Source organism: Apteryx rowi, unplaced genomic scaffold, assembly GCF_003343035.1.
Source record: "Apteryx rowi isolate R43461 unplaced genomic scaffold, aptRow1 scaffold_38, whole genome shotgun sequence".
Lineage (NCBI taxonomy): Eukaryota > Metazoa > Chordata > Aves > Apterygiformes > Apterygidae > Apteryx > Apteryx rowi.
In genome coordinates this window covers 3014035-3034147 of record NW_020450307.1, presented here as the reverse complement: position 1 = coordinate 3034147, position 20113 = coordinate 3014035, and the positions used below count along the sequence as shown (strand labels likewise).

Genomic DNA, 20113 nt, shown 5'->3' with positions numbered 1-20113 from the left:
CTTTTTGATTATAAATCCCTGAGCCTAGCGGAGTTCATGGGGGTTACCCTGACTTCTAACAGCGCTCCTTTTCAGCCCAAAGCTCTCAGAATTGGGAGGCCTCTGCTTAGTACATGCTTAGGATAACAACAAGATTACTATGATTGCACCGATGGGAGCATGAGCAGGGGGAAAGGCAGCGCTTGGGGAAGCTTGCTCTGCACTCCCTGGTAGACTCTATTTTGGGACAGCTGCCCATCACCGCAGTACCTGAACGCTCTCCTGGCCAGCCCAGCACCAAAGTCCTTAGAAGATTTCACTGCTGGTTTCTTTCATGTCTTCCTTTGGAGTTACAAACACAGACCAAATCGTAGATTCTAGGCAAAGTAGCGTATGGGGGTTTGGGACTTTCTCTCTAAAGTACAAGGAATGCGAGTGCCGTTTTCTTCACAGTCACTGGTAGTTTGTTTTTGTGTTCAATCAGTGCCACAACTCCGGGAGACATGAACAAAAAAATCACAAGCGAAAACAAGGACTTCAGGCATCCTGCACCTTGCCCTGTCGGTCCCATAGAGAGAGGCTTTCATTTTCAAAATGAAATGAAATAAACCACATTTTTCCTCGGGGCAGTGCTGCTGGGATACTCTGCTGGCATAGCCCTAGAATTTCTTCCCTGGCACTTGCGATGAGTTGATCTTGTTCAGCACTGCCAAAGCAAAACCATGCCAAAGCCCTATTTTGCTCAGCCTGCAAATAACTCCTCAGTTTCCCAAGCAGGGCTCAGCTACTAGCCCAGTTCTGTACGGTGTATCGCAAAGGAGAAAGTCAGCAGGGAAGCCAGCACGTGCTTGAAAAGCAGTCCAAAATAAAAGCAAGTGTACTTACTCTTTCTTCAGCGAAGGTTTCCTTCTGAAAGAGTGTCTGAACCTCCCAGGTGCCTGAGGAACACAAGCTATGTTCCCCATGCTGGTAGCAACTGGAGCAGTGCAGGAGCAGCTGGGAGCTGGAGTGCTGGGCAGAAACTGAGACCGAGAGCGTGGGGAGCCAGGGAAGTTTGTGCGAGTGTGTCATGCAGACATTCCCCACTTCCGCCTCCAGTGACTCTTGTGGGTGTGAGCTGTGAGCAAACAGACTTTCGGCCCAGGTTTCTTGCTGCTCCTTCTCCTCCCCCCTCCCGCCCCGCGTGGGGCTGATAGCACCAGCAGGAGCTGCGTGGTTGGGGAGGGGCAAGGCAGCGGGGCAGGAGCCTGCCGGGAGGCACCTGCAGTCCTCCGCACCGACCCCTGGGAAGGAGTTACCATCGCCTGCAGAAGGAGGGACTCCACCAAGGAGAACCTCCCGGCTGCAATCTGAGCACACAGAGGGACCCAAGTGACACGCAGGTGTCACACGCCTGCTCCCGCTTGCCTGCATCCCCCGAGAACCCTTCTTTGCCCAGTCGGTTTCCTCCTACTAGGAGCGTTTTGAGTTTTTGTATCTCTCGATTAACAAAACAATGTCACCAATGTGGCAGAATTCTGTATTAGACCTCATTTTGGCCTGTAAAGAAGAATTAATCACAGAATTAAAAATCCATCGTTGCCTAAATGCAGCAAGTGACCACAACATAACAACATTTGTTATCAGCAAACAGGATAAAGCTGGAGCCCATAATAAATGTATTTGGAACATTTTTCCAAAAGAAAATCAATTACCATTCAGTTCAGCTAGAAGAAAAAAAATATATCAAAAGATAACTTCAATAATTATTGTGTAAGCATTCTCTGAGGTGTTCAAAAGGCTGCAACTTAGAGCATTTATTTTAGTTAGAAAGAATTAGCCTGTATTAGAGGGGAAGTGCAACAAACCATCTAAAAATATAACAAATAAACAGGGGAAAACAAATAGTAAATAAATAGAAAGAAAATTAGGAATTATGGAAAATTGATAAAGAAAGCAAAGCACAAAAGAAGTGCATGACCACCAAAGCTAAAGGGACATTTTCAAAGAAGCATTTTAAAAGGCAAAACAAAGATTCCCAACCATGGTATCAGCCCCTTACTATGTGCAAATAGTAATAAAAACAGTGAATAGTCAAGGATAATACAAAAGGCAGATGCAATCACTAAACATTTCTGTTCTATGGATTGAAAAAGCCAGGCAGTATAGTCATAGCAAATGATGAAACCCTTTTCATTCCATAGTACTGCAGGTAAGTGTTAAAAAGCAATCACTAAACTTGGATGCGCCAGATCAGAAAGTCCAGACAACTTGCATCCAAGAGTTTTGCAAGACCTGAACAACAAAGGTCTTGAATCATTGCTGTTCATTTGTAGTAAGTCTTTTACGACCAGCAAAATTGGCAGAGAACTGGAAGAAGTTAATGGCATACCAATATTTCAAAGGAATATGTAGTAATTATGGGTTTGTTAGTCAGATGACACTGATCCCTAGGAAAATGATAGAACAGCTGTTAGGGAGTCTGATTAACTAAGAATTAAAGGAGGAGAAAATAATTAATTCAAATCAACTGGGGGTTATGGAAATTAATTCTTGTCAAACTAATTTAATTGCTATCTCATTTGAAAAAAAAATCTATTTGGTTAATAAAAATAATGGTGCTGAATTAAGAAATTACTATAAAGCACTTGATCTGATACATCTACACATCCTTCCAGTAAGAGCCTAAAACAATACAAAAACAGTAAGATACACTAGCCAGGGAGACTAAAAAGCAACTGTAAACAGGGACTGCTCTCTGAGAAGGGTGCTTCTGATGGGTGTTTTGTCTCCACATTATTTCGACCGACAGTCCAGCAGCTCCATCTTGCTACCATAGCAGAGAGGCTGCAGAGGGATGCAGTCAGGCTAGAAGCGCCTACATGGGGAACACACACACAGCTGGCAAAGAGATAACAAGAACCAATGCTGAGAAATTGAAGATGGACAGGTTTGACCCCAAAACAAGGCATGTATTTTTAGCAGAAAAGGTTATTTCTTACTGGAACAACTCCCTGAGGACTGCGATGGCTTCCTCAGCAGGGGACTTTTAAAACCAGGAAAGGATGTTTTGCTAAAAGGTTTGTTTGAACCAAACAGGGATTTGTTATGTGAAGTCTTATGGACATATTGGACTTGATCACAATGGTCCCTTCTGGCCTTAGGCTCTATTTGTATTTACCATGTCTTGGAGCTGAAGCAACAACAAAAGCAGTAACAAAAATAGCAGTATAATAATAAATAGCAGTATAATAACAAAGATAGCAGTAACAAAACCAACATACTCCCAAAGAGCTAATCGTAGGGTTAGGCAACACTTACCCAGAGAGGGTGGCTGATAACAGCCATGCCATAAAATTTGTCAAAGGCCTCCACATACTTGACTTCTGAAAACAGCCTCCTTATCCCCCTCCCCTTTCTGACTTGTATAATTCATTAACTCGTCACAGCTGAGCAAAGCAACAGGACATACCCTTCCAGAGAAGCCCTATCCAAAATACCATAATTTTTATAGCTGGATAATTCCCCAAACTCTGGTGTCTCTGTGCAGGACTGCAAAGCAACTCTCCAACAGCAAAGACATGTCCCAGTGCCTCCTGAGAGAGGCCAAAAACGACAGCAAACAGCAACAATTGTTACTTTTTCAGGAAAAGGATCATTCCCCTTAAGAGCCATGTGACCAGAAATGTGCTGATTCTCCAACATGTCTGTTCCAAGTAAAACTTTACAGCTCCAAGTAAAGCTTTACAGCTTACTACCTCTCTCCTGCTATTTTTGTCGGTCCTGCAAATACGCATCCTCTTGCTCACTGGGACACCAACGACCACCACTAACAGGCTGGCAGGGCCAGGCATGACCTGCAGGGGAGGACAGCCCCCACTCTTTGGCTCACTGCGCACGCAGGCCGGCAGGGCAAACTGCTCTCCCACACCCCCACTGCTCTGCTTCCAGGAGCAGGAGTGCCTGAACTGGAGGGGAAGGAGTTGGGCTTTTACAGTGTGGTAGTTATTTATAGAAACCTGAGACAGAAGCAAGAACCTGGAGAGCAGTGAGAAAGAGGACGTGGCAGGGTAACAGCTGGGTCTGGCATGACTATTATATAGCATCAGGGCGTTACTGCAAGGTACTAGCACACATGCAAGGGAAAGTTCCTTTTCAGTCCCCACCACATGTTTGTGCCCCTTGTCATGCAGCTTCTCCTTGCCCTTTTTGCCCTCTGCACCCCCCTCTACCGTGAAATGAGCTTAGTATTTTCCCCACAGGCAGCAGTGACTGGCAGCAGCTGGTGAAGGCAGATCTGACTGCTGCAGAGCCTTCCCTGCTGCTGCACGGGACCAGCTTGCTACTCCTGCCTCCAGGCAAGATGCATGTGACAGCTGGAGGTAAAGGAGGATGTTTCTCATCTGGATTTCATTTCCAAGGCAGGGGAAGGCTGTCAACAGCAGTGGAGATTGGGACACCCAGGGAGTCCAAACTGCTTAACCAGATTTTAAAGGTAGGGAGAGGTATCAGTCTGCCTCTGGAGCCCCTATGTTTCAAGCTGGTCTTGCCCAGCGGCCTCCTATACCATCAGCATCATTGTCTTGCTCTTTCCTTCTGCAGGGTTACAACAGAGCAGGGGAGAGCTGAAGATGGCTCAAGCACAGCACCCTCTCCGGGAGCATAAAACACCTTGTCCACAGGAGAGCAACCTCTTTGGCCAGGCAGCCGGCACAAAGCTGCTGAGCGTGGCACCAGGGCCTAGAGGAACCAGGGCTGAATTGGGAGCTGCTCTTTTTGACTCACCTCAGGTTCCCCAAAACAGCAGTTCCTTTAAAGTTGGCCCTTGCCTCCTCCAGCCTCCTGTGCTAACACCCACAACTGCAGGGCCAGTCCAGTGAGGCCTGTCCCAGACGGACATGGGTCCCTGCTCCGTGCACATACCCCGAAGCCCAGAGCAGCTGCACCCAGAGAGATGAGACCTATTCAGTGGCTGCTTGGACACAGACACACAGCAGCCCACCATGCACATCCTTTGCCTGGGGGCTCCTTCTCCACCTCCACACAGAGCAGTAAAAAGAACAGCTGCATGCCTTCTTGGGAGCAGAGCCAGGGAAGAGAAAGGAAGGACGCACAGGGCAGGATCTGGGATTCAAGAAAACATCTTTATTGTACACATTGGCTTGTATTGCTTGTATCCCCTCCCCAGTCCCACATAGTGCAAAAAATTCAGAGAAACAGAGTTGCACATAAATAAGTCAGATAACTTACAGAGAAATCAAAACAACGACAGTTTGACATGGAGCAGACCAGGTCTGCCTACCAGCAAGACCAAGCGAACCTCTCCCCCAGGACAGGGCAAGAGCTCCTGCTTAGCCTTGCCATCTCACTGCAGACTGACACCAGGATCCCTGGGTGAAACATGGCAACACACACAGCCTGGAGCCATCACCTGCTTAGGGACGCTCCTCAGCTGGAACAGCTTACACAGAAAATTGTACGAGTGATATTTTGGGCAAGACACCACTAACTAAAACCGGCTGAGAAACCACAGACAGTTGACAGTCCTCCTCCCCTCCTCAGATAGGGTACTACACACACACAGACACACACACAGACGCACACCCCTCTCCAAGGCCATCGCCTCAGCAAGGGATTTGCAGCACCAGAAGCAATTCCATCCCTGGGATCTCCTCCCAGGGCAGATGCTGACACCTTGTGTCCACACAGTGTGGTTTGGGGTGCTCTGGACCCCCACAAGCTGCTGGGGATCTATTTCCCCTTTTCTTTCCTTTTTTTTTCATTACAGGAAAGCAGTAAGCACCTGCATAGTTAGTACATCAGAGCCACAAAAGGATCCCTCCTCCCCAGGCTTCTGCAGAACAGGCTCAGTGGTGAATATTGCTCAGGACCCAACCAGTGGGCAACAGAAGTCACACTACCTGTTTATCTGCTCCCTCAAGAGGCAGAACAGCATTGCACGCCATTTATAAAGTTGTCTAAGATTACAGCCGGGGCCAAGGGGACACAGCACAAATGTTCTCCTCAGCCAGTTACACTGCTCTCTTCTCCTCTGCTTTTGTCTGCCTGTCACCTCTGTAAGGCAGTAGCACTGCTCATGCTACAGCAGCGGTAGCACCAGCTGGTAAGAAGCTGAGCCACTGCTCCAAAAACTCATTCCTTGTTTCAGCTCAGTCCTGTTTCTCTCCTCAGCAGTTCCCTTCTGGCCCCTGCATTGCCCTTCCTTATCGCATGGTGCTGCCTTCAGTGGGGCGGCTGGTCTCTCCTGTCCTTATTCCATCCCCTTGCCTTACAGAGGCCTCAGTAGAAGCCCCAGCATGCCAGGCCAAGTCCCAGCAGCCAGCACCGTTCACTGCTGACAGGCCCATGACTTTCAGGCTGGTCCCCCTTCAGAGAGGACCCCAGAGCCAGGGGCACCTTGAATATACCGGTTGATATGAATCCAGCAGAAGACTAAAACCCTGGGAAGAAAAGGATGGACATCTCTCACGTGTGCGCACGCACACACACACACACGAGAAACAGAGCACACTTCAGGGATTTCATAGTTTCTTTGAACCAAGCAGATTTGTGTGACCTATTTATGGCAGCCCTACTGCCATGTTCACCAAGAGGCAACTTGCATGATCAGAGCCTGGACATTCACAGGGTGTCCTCTGCAATATAGAGGAACAGGAGAGCTGCTGAGCTGTGACTGTGTCAAAGGCTTGGCAAGTGAGATGGGAACTAAAAGCAGATTTAAAGTCTGTTCTAAAAGCCAAAGAAATTCTCTACAGCCTGAAAGTCCAGACTTCATCTTTGGAGAGAGGCTGGGGAGAAGCAGCCTAGATTTTTCAGAAGCAGCTGGTAATTTCAGGTGTCCAACTTCAGGCACTGTAAGTGGGCTTATAAAACATGGTGGGCACCTGTCCAGGAGAAATCAGATTGCAGTAGAAACTCTCTTAAGTTGGGGAGTCCCCATCTCTCCTCCAACTCTCCTTTTGCCCCCCCCAAAAAAAGAGGGAAAAAAAAATCTCTAACCACTTTAAAAAATTTAAACCAACAAAAACCATCACAAGTGAAATCTAAGCACTGTAAGTAGGAAAGGGGAAGAAGTAGAGGAAAAAGGATAAAGGAATAAATTAGAAAAAGGTCTTCAGTTAATACCATATTTCCAATGCCAAATTTGAACACTATCGAGGTGACTCATTCCTCTATAATGGGGAGAACACCTGATAATCTTTCTTAGTTCAAGGCTCATACACACATACACACACTCTACAGCATACACTTTAAAAACTTYCGAAGCCACCACCCAAAAGGTTTCATGGCACAGGTGGGTCTAGAAGCACAGGCCTGTGATTACAATTCTAATTTATTCAACCTTTAGTTAATTTAAGTGGCTGCTTAATTGCCAGGAAGTTGCTAATTGCAAATGGTCCCTTTCATGCTCTTTTCACTGTACACAGGGTATCTCACACATGCACGCACACCCACGCATCTACAGAGAACGCCTTCCAGAGCACAGCCGTCATCTCATTGACARTTAAAAAAATAATTGTACCCTTTTGCTGCCTTAAGTGCAGATGGGATAGGGAATACCAGGAGAGTGTAAAAATAAAGGGCTGTTAAGTCAATAAAATTTAAAAAATTTGCATTCAAATAAAAAAAGGCAGAAAATAAAGCAAATGATGCCAGGAAACCCTCCTCATTTACAAGGCTGGACTGTTCTTTAAGAACCAAGACCTTTCCATAAGCCCAGAATCTGCTTTGCAGAGGGAAACAGCAAACCGGCCAATCTGTTCCCCATCAAACTGTGAACCAGAACCACGTGCAGACAGCAGACACCCGCACWGTCGCTGAACCTCGGAGAGCAATGGTGTGGATGCGAATAAGTTCATTCAACCCATCCGCCTGGCTGGGCACTCCCCACAGCAATGGTCAGTTGGGATCTCAGTGAATGAGGTGGGACCAGCCAGCTATGGAAATGGAGGGTTCACAATGCTGCATCCAGCTTTATCTCCATACCTTRCCTCCTCCAGGCCCCATCCCTTAGTTGGGCTTCTTTTGTTTGTTTATTTTAAGGCATCAGTTAGACACCATTGAGAACCATGCAGTGGTCTCAGAGTCTTTAACAGTGCACAATAGACTTGGTAAAGAGTTTGGCTACAGTGACATTCAGAGGAGCGGTTATACATTCAGCCATGTCCTTGGGAGGAGTGCCGTCCACCTCGGCCACCCTGCAGGACTCCTGGAAGCCTCTGAGGCTGGCTGTGCTCATATGTGTGGCACCGGCTGGATAATGTTAATCCAAGAAGCAGCAATGGTAAAGTTTCCCCTCCCCAAAGAAAATATACACCTTTTGGGTGAGCGGTGAGAAGAGTCCGAACGGAGCTGAGGGCACCCCCTCTCCCCATCAGTTGGGAGAAGGGCCCTCGTAGAGGAAGCACATTTCTAACCACCGTTGTCCTGCTGAACCGCTGTGTGCACCAAGAGCGGGGATGGCCCCGCAGGGCTCACAGGAGTGCTGAGGTTGGAGGCAGCAGCCGGTACCTTTGCTTCCCTCCTACAGTGACCGGCTGCCCCGCGAGGCAGGCCGTGCTGGTCTGGCACTCCGCCAAGCGCCCCTGTCCCCTTGAGGTAAGGTAGGCCCTGATTCTTTGTCAAAGACTCGTTGAGGACACAGATAGGGTGGGCGAAGAAGGGGGAGGGAAGTTGAGCAGTTCCAGCACAGCCACCCCCACGCTGCTCCGCCGTGTGAACATGCACGAGGCTGCCACCCACTTGTTGGTGCGGGGGTTGTACTTCTCGATGGAATTCAGGCTGGAGCTCCCATCATTGCCACCCACTGCGTACAGCCACCCGTCCATGGCCACCAGGTCGTGGGTGCTCCTGGAAGGACCATGCAGAGACCACAGGGATGTGAGGGCCAAATGCAGTGTACGTAGGGTGGAGGGGAGCTCAGCGCCTCAGATGGACTGGCCAGAGTCTGCCACCCCCCAAAAGGAAGTGCCCAGCCTCACAAATGCCCAGTGAAACTGAACTGCCCAGGCTCAAACAGCAAAAGTCAGCAGCAAAGCTCAAAATAGAGCTTCAAGTCTTTCTCCTCATCTCTGATACCCCCTTCAACTAGAGAAGCATTACTTCTAAATAACAAGCCCTAGTAGTCTAAAATCCTTGGACTTCCAAGCACAAAGCTTTCCTCAGCCAAGAAACATCTACTTGGCCTCAGCCAGCTATACTGCCTGGTCCTTTACAGCCACACAGAGTGCTGAGGACAAACCCCTCTGTAGACAACATCTGCTGCAGAATGTCCCTCATCTGCCCTGCTGGCACACACATACCAGTCCCTCACAGTGCAGCAGGGAGCGCGCGTTGCCTTTGTGCAGGCAGCRCAGAGCCAGCCAGCTGCAGGGCTAGCCAGCCCCTGGGGCATGTCTGCACTTTCCTGTTTGCAGTGCCACAGTAAGGCAAGGCTCTCAGTGAGATGGGTTCACCGTTCCTGACTGCAGTGGCTCAGGCTCCCCAGCAGCTCAGGAGGGGTCGGGGCAGAGTTGCTTACCTACGGATATTCATGGGTGCCACGCTCTCCCATGTGTTGGTTTTGGGGTTGTAGCGCTCAACAGAGTTAAGGCAGCTGGTCCCATCATTGCCGCCAGCCACGTAGAGCATCCCCTCCAGCACAGCCACTCCCGCACTGCTCCGGCGACTTAACATGTTGGCAATGGGTGTCCAGGTGTTGATCTGGGAAGAAGCATGGTAARTTTGTGAGCAACACATACAAGTCACTTTCCACTTGCCCCTGCCAGTCGAGTCCTGTGATGCCAAGCCTGCTCTAGCAACTCAGCTCCTGACACACTGGTCCTCCCCCAAAAAGGCTTTTTCAGGGACCCCAGTTCTTTCCCTTCACCTGCAGGGTCAGGGGCATTGGGCAAGGAAGGAGCAACCCTCAGAAAAGTGCTACTTGTAGCAGAGGCAATTAATTGCTAGCACAGACTAGGGCATCAGCTAAATGGATTGCAGCACTGCTATCTGGCTTCTCAGTCACACACACACAGGGGCAACCCGGCTATCCAGCTCAGCTGCAGTCAGACAACAGCATCCTRCCTGCGCCAACAGCAACAGCGTGTTGGTAATTGTAAGCCTTCTCTCATCCCACAGAAAAAAAATTTTTTTGAGAGATCACAATGTCGTGAGGCAACAGAGGGAGGAGAACTCTGCTGCATGGCTTTGTTCCTGCCAAAGTACAGGAGTGCACACAAAGTATCACTAGTCACAAATTCCCACAGGACAGGTTTTCCTTCCCACTTCCAGATAAGTGCCTCTGAGGCCTGAGAACATGGAATTCTGGGACACCCTCACTTCTGTGGCTCCAGAAGGTCTTTAAACTAAACCAAAAATCAGAGTTTGCAGGTGAAAAAATCTCCCACAGGAAGAACCGCATGTTCCAGAAGAGACCTCTGCCGACAGGCTCAGGAAAGCACAGCCTCAGCTGGCAGAACTCCTGCCATCCCAGGGGCCTAAGCACAGAGACCTTTGTACCAGGCTGCCAGTCACATTACAGCTGAACCCCAGCCCAGTCACAGAGCTGAGCTGTATCTATTTCAGATCTGTACAAGTCATGGCTGTGGCTTTTCAGCTCATGGAAAATCTCCAAGACYTTCTCTTTGATCTCTTTGCAGCAACCCAGCCTCCTCTAACAGAGCTGCAAGACCCCAGACCCAGCACACATCCCCAGCCTGCTGCAATCACAGCTAACTGCTCTGGATGGGCATGCAGCAAAGATCTCTTCTAGAGGCTGGGACATAGCTCATTGCACAACCAAGAACTGTTCTTCCTAGAGAACTCAAGCTGACCTACAGAGAACAGGGATAGAGAGACGATTTCAGGGCCYGCATGGATGAATTTTGGCTCATTTTGCTCTGGATTGCACCTGCTGCTGCTCGGCTTCTGCAGAAGGGCAAAGGCTGACAGTCACTTCCCTCTCATAGTCACACGTGCTGGCTTAAGTCACGAAGGAGGCAGGCATGCCTATGTTGCACAGGCTTGTGTGGGCACAACTTCTGCTCCACTGCCACTGCAATATTTTGCCAGGAAGTGGTCACATCTTAAGGCACGGTGGCTGTTTGTTAAGAGAACATGCATAGCTTCTCTCTCTCACTGTGCATTAATTTCTTTAGCATCCTGGTGTGGCCCTCAGCTTTCTGCAGGACCCTTTCAGGCACCCATCAGAAGGGGAGAGGGAAAAAGGGTTAGTAGGCATGCTTTATCTTGCATTTACCTGGGGCTCATACTTTTCTACCGTGGCTAAGTGGGATGAGCTGTCGTATCCCCCAACAGCATAGAGGTTGCCATCTGCAAAGGCAATCGCATATACAGTTAGTCAGTAAGCACAGCCCCAGCGTCAGCACAGCCTCCCACAGCTCTTGCATGGGGTCCCAGGTGGTATCAGCTGAACCACAGTGCCTCCCACTTCCCAGACAACCCAGCTGCTCTCAGCATGGCTCCCACAGCTCTCCCTCCCCATTGCAGCACAGAGTATTGCGAAATATTCATCAGGCAATTCCTCTGCCATGCTGCAAGGTTCCCAGAGAGCTTGTCCACCTGCTGCTTCCCAACTTCCTCAATACGGATGCTGCAAGTACTCCCCGCCTGAGCAGTAGGTTATTTTTAGCAGGAGAGGCAAGGGAAGGCCAATAGGGCCATGGCAGGCAGAGAGTGTGAGTTGGCGATGGAGGASAAGGAACCTCTAAGTCAGCACTGAGAGCTGAAACCAGAGACCAGGGCAAGGGAGAGGCACCCCAGGGACACCACACAGCATCAGCATGGCATGGGCTGGGGGGAGCAGCGTGCTACTCTGGCACCCCACAGAGGTCCAGCACCAGATGGGGTGGGGAGTGGTACTTGCATTAACCCCRTATCTGCACTGGACAATGAAGTGGCCAGTTGTCACACTGCATCCTCCTTAAGGACAGAACTCATCCAGCAGGGTCAGGAGACATCACAGCATTGCAYCTAATGCTGTGACACCCCACATACGGCAGTTTTGACTCTGCACAATTACTTGGATTATCAACAAAAGGACCCTTTCACAACAGAGGAGTRACAAGGTTTTCTCTTCGCTTCCAGGGATGGGACATCGTCCGCAGCCAGTCCTCTTGCTCCAATGTAGAAAGGAGCACAGAGGAGCTGATGAACAGGTGGTGGGGCATTGGGTCCCCTGGGGAGTTGCCTCCAGAATGTGATGAAACCTGTTAGGGAGGCTGAGGAGGAAGGCAAGGGCAGGGAGTATGTCAGGACATGGCAGAGGGATGGCTGGGCTACCCAGACCCTGAGCTAGGGAATCTGAGAAGGAAGGGGCAGGAACTGGAACAGAAAAACATCAAAAGGCACCACTAGAAATGCAAGAGATGGTCAGCACAGAAGTCAGTCAGGTCCTCATGCCTTCACCCACCTAGCGTTGCTACACGGACATAGCGTCTCCTGGTGCTCATGGCAGCGATGGATGTCCAAGTGCCTGTCAGAGGGTCGTATCGCTCTGCACTGCAGCAGGCAGGGACAGAGGAACATACGGTGTGACACTAGCAAAGCCCAGGTCAAAGCCCTTTGACATAGGTCCTCGTGAGCAGCTCCCAAGGAAGCTGCTACAGAGAGGGGAAACAGAGGAAGGAGCTGACGAGGGACATGTTTTATTGTGACAGATGGCTACGAAATATTTTTTCCCCAAAAAGAAACTTTGCCTAGGCCAAAGACACTGGGCTCCTACCCGGGATGGGGAAGACAGAGAGCTGGATTGCAATAAATCTGTTCTGGGGCCAGTCCATCTGCCAGGAGCAGGCCTCGTGCACTCCCCAGGCACCCCGCACCAAGGACAGTGCACGTAAGAGCAGTGGAGGAGCCTGTAGCAAGGCAATCCCTACCTGTTCAGGCACGAGGCCCCATCATACCCCCCAGCGGCGTAGAGGAGCCCATGAAGTGCTGCTACACCCAGGCAGCTCCTCCTGGTGCCCATGGAGACCTCAGGCTGCCAGGAGTTGGTGACAGGGTCATAGGACTCCACTGTGGCCAAGTCAGATGTCCCATCATAACTGCAGGGAGAAAAAGGAAAAACATGTAAAAGCTGGGGAGCTCGGAYTGCAGGTGGGGCTGTGAGCCAGTCCCAGAGCTCAGGAGTAGACCAAGGGCCAGGCAGGCACAGCCTGGCTTGGGTCTCTATCACTGTCCCTCTCCTCTGAGCCCAGCTTCCTCTAAGGCTGGGTACACCAAAAGCACGTGCAGRAAGTGCAGACCTCTTAAGTGAGCTTTCCTGTGTGTCTGCAAGGAAAGCGTGTCTCAGAGGACCCTGCACACTGGATCAGAGGTGGGCTGGGGATCAGCAGGCTCTTAACAGCCTGCAACATAGGGCTGGGGCAAAYAGGAAGAAATGATGGGTGTCTAGGATGTAGACACCTCCAAACAGAGTSGGCAAACTCAGTGCTCTGAACAGCTGGGGCAGGGAAGCAGTTTTCAGCTGCTTTTCCTTCTGCTGTTAGCAACCCAGAGATGTCTGACCTCTCCATCAAGAGACTGGCCCTGGGTGGTTCTGTTGTCTCTCTTTGCTACCAGAGCGGCCTTGTGCCTTTCTCACTCCCGGCTTTGTTTAAAGGCCATCGCAGGCAGCTGTGCCAGCTCTCTGCACACAGGTCCCACACCCTCCTTACCCGCCCACAGCATACAGCTTGTTCCCAATGGCAGCAACGCCCACTCTGGCCCTGCGAATCGACATGGAGGCCACCATGTGCCACCGGTCCGTCCGCGTGTCATAAGCCTCACAGTCCCCGTGGATGGCGAATAGGCTCCCCCCACCTGCACATGGGACAGCAAACAGAGCAAATGACAATCCAGAGGCCCTGGGAAGCAGTGCGCATGCACGTGAGTGAGCGGGKGGGACCGTCCTCTCCCCAGCACTGCCTTACCCACAGCAAAGAGCACAGTGCTGGCCCCCTCGCAGCGCCGTGGCCTCGTCCTGCTGTTGCTAAGGACTCCTCTCTGCTCTGGCATGAGGTGATATTTGAGGGCTTCAATCAACAGGTCCTTGCACTCCGAGTGGTGCCGCACCAGCAACTCTGTGTCCACGTTGCTCATGAGGAAGTCCCGGCTCAGCAAGGGCAGTCGCACGCACTTCATGAGCTGAGGGGAGAGGAGCCATGCCCCATCAGCAGGGCAGAAAGGGTTTTGCACAGTGCAGGCCCTGCATCTCCCTACAAGCCCTGGGAACCCTGTTGAGGCTGACTCCACCTGAAGATGTCATCCTGCTTGTTTGGCAGGACAGGCAGCTGATGGCAAAGGGCACCAAAGCACATCCAGCAATTCAGCCTTAASATCTCTGCAGAGCCAGGAGCCCTCAGCCTGGCAGTGACGCATCCCACTGCCACCTCCAGATTCTGCCTGACCCTCTGCCTGTGYCCACATCCTCTTCCAGCACTTATATTACTACCTCAACAACTGCTCAGCTTCCCAGCTTGGGCTACCAACAGTGGTCATCAGGGGGCAGCATGCACCCAGACACCACCCTCCTCTACCCTGTAGAGCCCATGTCCCATGTTGCCTGCATGGCTCACAGGAGGGATGTTTGAGTGYACACAACCAGCAAAAGTGGTGGCAGACCTTCTCCAGGGTTGGGCTCTGGGGTAACTGGAAGMCCATGGGAAACCCTGGACAGAGTCTACTTCATCCTGCCCCATCTGAGTCCCAGCCTTCTGGTGGACATCACAGGATGCTTCCTCCCAGTGTTCCTGCCCTCCTGCCTCCCTACACGCAGAGAGCAGAGAGATGCCAGTGAACAGGGTGCACTTCCCTAGGTTTCCGCTGGGCACGGACAGCCTCAATGGCAGCATGAGGCTGCACCCGCGAGGGGGTGCCCACAGGATGCCTGGGCACTGGCAGCCCCACACTGGAGCAGGCCCACACAAGCATCCTTGCAGGAAAGGGCTTAACCAAGTCTTTTCCAGTTGGATCTTTGGCAGGCAGGAGGCTCAGAGACCCATGCTCTGAGGTGCAGATGCATGGAGACAAGAGTGTGAATTAGAAGAAGCCTCCATTCAAACATCTGGCATTTGAGGATGCATGTGAAAGCTCAGGAAGTCTGCAGAAAGGGCTGACCTCCCTTGCTGTCCACACCCTCCTTGGGGAGTCTCAGTGAGGGTGACAGCTCTGTGTGCCTGAGCTACCAGGGGTCAGACAGGCTGTCTCTGTTGGATTTGTCTCTAACTTGGACTTCACCCTGGACACTGTGGAGAACTGAACTCTCTCAGCAATGCCCCCACCTATGCCTGGACTGGATATGACATGGCAGGGACCAGCTGTCCCCTCCTCCGGCCACAGTGCACCTTCCTTCAGCCCTGTATCCACCCAGACCAGACACTCAGAGCTGGTGGGGTGGAACCAGGCCACCCTCTTCCCCAGCAGGCTCACCCTGGGGACATGCTGCCTTCTGCTGTCCACATCATGTTTGACCCAGCTGAGCACAGCCCGATACACTTCCTCTTCCGATGGCACATTGAGGCTGTCACTAGAAATGAGGTCCAGCACCTGCAGAGGGAGATGGAAAGGGCAAATGTCACCTGGCACAGTTTGGGAGCAAAGGGCACATTCACACACACCTGAGTACCTGGTTCAACAGAACAGCACTGGCAGAAGCAAGCAGCCCATCTTCTGTAAATGCTGTTGGCTGAGAGGTGTACAGCTCTTCTCTCTTACTGGACACAAAAGGAGCCAAAGGGCAGTTAGGTCCCCCGTACTAGGCAGGAAGAGCTGTGCTTCTCCTCTCCTGACAGCACCAGTATGGATACAGCTCTGCCCTGGATTGTTGCTCTTAGTTCACTCCCCTGCTTCTTTGTCAGAAGCTGCTGCGAYGCTGACACTTCCAATAGACATCAGTGAGATGAGGCAGATGACTGGGCTTACATGCTAGCATCTCACTTCAATATTTCATGGGATGGAACCAGGGGCCTAGGCTGTTCCCAGTATACTGGCTTCGCCTGCCGAGGACAGCAGTGATGGAGCAGGTGGGGACACATACCCACCTCTCTCTGCCACACACCCAACTGCCCCAAGAAGGGATGAGGGGAAGTGTCTGTATCCCGATGAGGGACCACACAGAGCTCGGTGATGCAGAGCATGGGCTGGACAGGTCGGAGCGCCTGCTGGCCAGGCTGTAGCACATCTCCCTGCAGGCAGCGCTGAGCCAGGGGCCATAYTGGCACACATGAAGGGCAGTCGGAAACATTAGCTGAGCTTTGAATTAAACATCACAGCTACATGCCCAGGGCAGCCAAGCCTGCCTGCAGAASAGAGGTGAACCTGCCAGCTGTCTGGCAGCTTGCTCCTCAGCCTGTACTCTCCCAGGGAGAGGGCAGTATGCTCAGAACTCATGCGGCAGGCACCAATGACAGCAATAATTCTCCCTGCTACACTCCCATCCCTCTTACACAGGGGATTAAGCTCTCTGCCTGACAGCACAGAGGGAACAAAACCACAGCATCTGGGTACAGTCTTCCTGCCAAACTCTGTACCTTCAGTGCATGTTCCTGGGGCTCTTGACATGCAGACTGCTCCTTTCAGGACAGAGCAAGAAAAGCCTTGCCAAAGCCAGACCTTCACACTCCCATCAGGTGCCTTACCTGTTTAAGAGGCAGCAACATGAACTCCTCTGTCTTGGACACCTCCACGAAGTGTTGGAGGACATACTTGTGTGCAGACTTGAGGAGGTCACTGCAGGAGTGTGTGTCAGCAAAACCCCGGATGCCTAGGCAGTTGGATGGGTCGAGCTGGCTGAGTAGGAACTTGCAGCAAGCATCCCGCACACCATTGAGTTGAAGCAGGCTGGCAGCAGGAAGGAGAGTCTGGCAGTGGAAAAGGACAGGGAAARGGGGAATTTCCAGAGCAAAAAACACCACTTTCAACTTGATCCCACTGCAAGTCAACAGCAGAACAGGCTTACTGAGCACCTTCATGCAAACAAGCACATAAAGGACAAAACACTCTTTGCTTCCAACAGGACTAAGCTTAAAAAGAGTTAGGAGAGACATCCATACCCCCCCCACATAAGGCCAGGAAAACAGCAGAAGAACTGCAGATGCCCAGGATTAGACTCGGCCATCGCAGAGTGCTTGGAGCAGCTGTTCCCAACTACAGCAGTTGCAGGAGCCACATCCCTGGACTTGGGGAAGCARATAAACTCCCTGACCGCTGCTAGACACATGTGTCATCACAGAATGACAGCTGAAAGTCCGGAGCAGAGGGAGCCCCCAGGGGATGAGTCTTGTACAGAACGGCTTTGTGGRGAAGAGAGATTTGGGGGGGGCTCCTACCTGCACATTCCCCTCGCCCACCACAATCTCGGCTGTGTAAGCGTATTGCACCAGCTGCTCCAAAGCCTGTGGGTCAATATCGTGCAGCGTCACATGGGTCTGGCGGCTCTCACTCATCTCATCTGGGGCAACACAGATACAAGACAYGAATGAAGCCCCACAGCAGGACTGCTCACCCGCAGGAAGCCTCAGCTGTGCTTAGAACAGGCCACATCCTCCTCCACAGCCCAGCATTACAGCCAAGGAAGGTCTCCCACCTAYGTCTCAGCAAGGAGCAGGGGTCCATGTCTGCAGGATGGACATCAAGACACCTGTGCAGGTGGTTACGAGCAAAGGGCTTCATGGAAGGGACTCAAATGAGGAATGTTATTACACTTGCCCATAGAGATGGCAGACAGGCACAATACTTCCATAGGGTAGGGCAGTAGGAAYAGGGAACAGGAGAGAAAGGGAAAAGGTTTGCAGGGAAGAGAGGGTTTAAGAGTGGGAAGACCCTGGCCAGGGGGAAAAAAGGACACTACTTGCTTGTGAACATGGCGTGGAAGTACGGGCTGCAGGACGCCAGCACCACCTTGTGGGCCTTGATCTCCTTGGTACCCACATGGAGCACGATGTCGCAGAGCAGCCCCCGCTGCCGCATGCGGTTCATGCACACAAAGGCGTCATGGTAGTGCCGCTTGGAGTTGTGGGAAATGCTGTGGCCGTCACGGTTGAGGAGCTGCACGCCACCTTCCATGGCCACAGGTGGGCAGGCAGTGGGCTCTCCCTTCTCAGCGTCACTGATGTGGGGGAAAGACAAAGCATTAACCAGGGCAGGAATAACTCCAGCTCAAGACTCTTCCAATGGCCCCAAGTATGTTTGCCACTGCTTAAAGCCCCTGAATAAGAACAGCTTCTCTCTTACAGGCCCCTGCCAGGGAAACATCATYCTGCTCATAATCTAGCAATGGCTTTGGGGAGGGGACAGTCTCTGGAAGAACATGAGTGACACCAAGTGATGCTGAGGGTCTTCACTAGCGTGTGTCTAGTGCTGACACTTACTGCTTCCCCGCTGTGTTTATCGCTGGATCAAYACCCCCCTGCCTTCAGAATGATACTGCTGTACAACATACGTGCTCACAGTGGTTTTCCCTGAAGYTGCACTTTCTCCAGATCAGCCTAACATTGTGCATATCCATGCAACATCAGCAGAAGCACTGACCTTAGTAGTATCACCAGGGCATGCCAGATGTGCATCGATCAAACACAGCTTAAATAAACCACTAGGGACAGCAAACATGACAATCCTCATTAGCCTAAACAAAAAATAACCAGGGAATCCCGTATTTTAAGATGTAAGAGTGATGTTACAGACCACATTTTTTTGAGCGTTGGCTGTTCCCTTCCAGCTCCCAGAAGATGCTAGAAGATTCATAATGCACCTGCCTTCTGAGATTTAGGCCAGAGAGCTGCCGCCTTTCCTGTGCCCATACAATTCAGGAGGATGGGTCAGAGGGCAAAGGCAACCATAGCAGAGCCGGATAGTCCCAGTCCAGAACTCTGCAGACCTGGTGTTTGACTCTCCATGACATTTTACATTTCAGGCCTCTTTCCTGGCAAAGGTTGAGGATTTTCAGATGGTCAGTTAGGAAACAGAACACACACTTTAACATCCCGATCTTCCCTTCCCTCCTGTGTTCTCTAATCAAGCATGTCCAACCTCACCCAAAACCCAAAGCTTCACCAAACAGTTCTGCTCCAGCTTTGCAGACTCCTGCACTAACCCAACAGGCAGTTTGGGCAAAGCAGAGATCTATATCTTCTTGGAACCAGCTCCAGCTGAGACCCTGGCCGCCCTTTCGAGAGATAACTTTGAATTTCAAGTGTTTTTTGCTTTACAAGACTAACATGAGGGGCAGACAACAGAGGGGCACTGAGTGGGTGGCTGGGACCTGGTGTAGAACTCAGTCTGCATACACGCACACGCACACAAACACACACAGCTGAACACAGTGGGACAGTCCTTCCACAGAGCAGAGTCCAGGGAGGGGAACAGGGGTAYAAACTGGACCAGTTGTGCAAGGGCATTTGTTGTGCAAACACGTTTTCTCTTTCCATGCCATGTGCATCTAAGCTGCTCACTGTGTTTTGAAAAGCATTTGACAGTCTTCCTGCTAGCAGCACCCAAAGGAAAGGTGGAGGAGTGAAGAGAGAATGAGTGAGCAGCAGGAGGAAGAAGGGGGAGGGAGCAGGAAAAAAAAGCAGCTTAAAGAGAAAAAAAAAAGAAAAAAGAGTCAGTGTGCTGCACTCTAAGCGCCTGCCCCCGCATCCCTGCAGCGAGAGAATCCCCTCAGCCTCTGCGTTCCTCACAACACCTACACGTCGCCAGCCGTGCTGAGCCTAAAAATAGAAACCCACCGTGCCGAGCCTACTCAGCATGAATGCAGCCATCTACTCATTTTTAAATAGCACTTGTATCACATAGTAGAGTCTGGGGGAGGGAAAAAGATGAATAAACATYTTTCCTAAACAGGAGAGAGGCCTGCAATGCCCTCTTCTATTTGCATCAACAAGCATAACGTGAGATTCCCCCTCATCTCGCTGTCAGTGGGGAAGACTCACGGGCACAAGAGCAAAGGCTGTTGACGCTTTCCAGTGATGGGAGCGGGAAACTATTGTGCCCTTGAAAGGAAGATCCCATGAGTTAACTGGTCTTCTCCCATATACCTCAACTGAGCTTTTCAGAAAGCTGCAACATTCCTAGGACACCCTAGGCACTTTAGTTAACATCTGCAGACAGCGTCATGTGAGAGATGCCTGCATGAAGGCAGTTTATAATTATTAGC

The 20113-nt window shown here is 51.1% G+C and overlaps 2 protein-coding genes across 2 annotated transcripts in view; both read right to left on the bottom strand.

Annotated features, from left to right (window-relative positions):
- The window catches only part of PLEKHN1 (pleckstrin homology domain containing N1), a 33590-nt gene extending 28768 nt beyond the window's left edge, over positions 1–4822 (bottom strand). Inside the window, exons 1-2 of the mRNA XM_026073999.1 lie at positions 4744–4822; positions 865–1518 (exon numbers count right to left, since the gene is read on the bottom strand). Of these exons, the coding sequence (XP_025929784.1) occupies positions 865–944 (80 nt within the window). The 5' untranslated portion in view covers positions 945–1518; positions 4744–4822. The remainder of the gene's footprint in view (positions 1–864; positions 1519–4743) is intronic.
- A 177-nt stretch (positions 4823–4999) lies between these two features.
- On the bottom strand, positions 5000–19168 carry KLHL17 (kelch like family member 17). The gene is made up of 12 exons (XM_026074001.1): positions 18643–19168; positions 17814–18067; positions 17289–17410; positions 16599–16820; positions 15391–15507; positions 13893–14106; positions 13638–13782; positions 12858–13025; positions 12392–12480; positions 11219–11292; positions 9500–9681; positions 5000–8829 (listed from the first exon to the last, which is right to left on the bottom strand). The coding sequence occupies exons 1-12, from the start codon at positions 18645–18647 to the stop codon at positions 8601–8603; spliced, it is 1821 nt and encodes a 606-aa protein (XP_025929786.1). The 5' UTR covers positions 18648–19168; the 3' UTR covers positions 5000–8600.
- Positions 19169–20113: the final 945 nt, after the last annotated feature.

What these genes read in the sequence shown, in the direction of transcription:
- KLHL17 (XM_026074001.1), bottom strand. An exon ending in GAAGGCAGCATGTCCCCAGG is followed by an intron (nt 14,107 to 15,390) that starts GTGAGCCTGCTG and finishes CTCTCCCCTCAG; the next exon opens with CTCATGAAGTGCGTGCGACT. An exon ending in AAGCTGTATGCTGTGGGCGG is followed by an intron (nt 13,026 to 13,637) that starts GTAAGGAGGGTG and finishes TTCTCCCTGCAG; the next exon opens with TTATGATGGGACATCTGACT.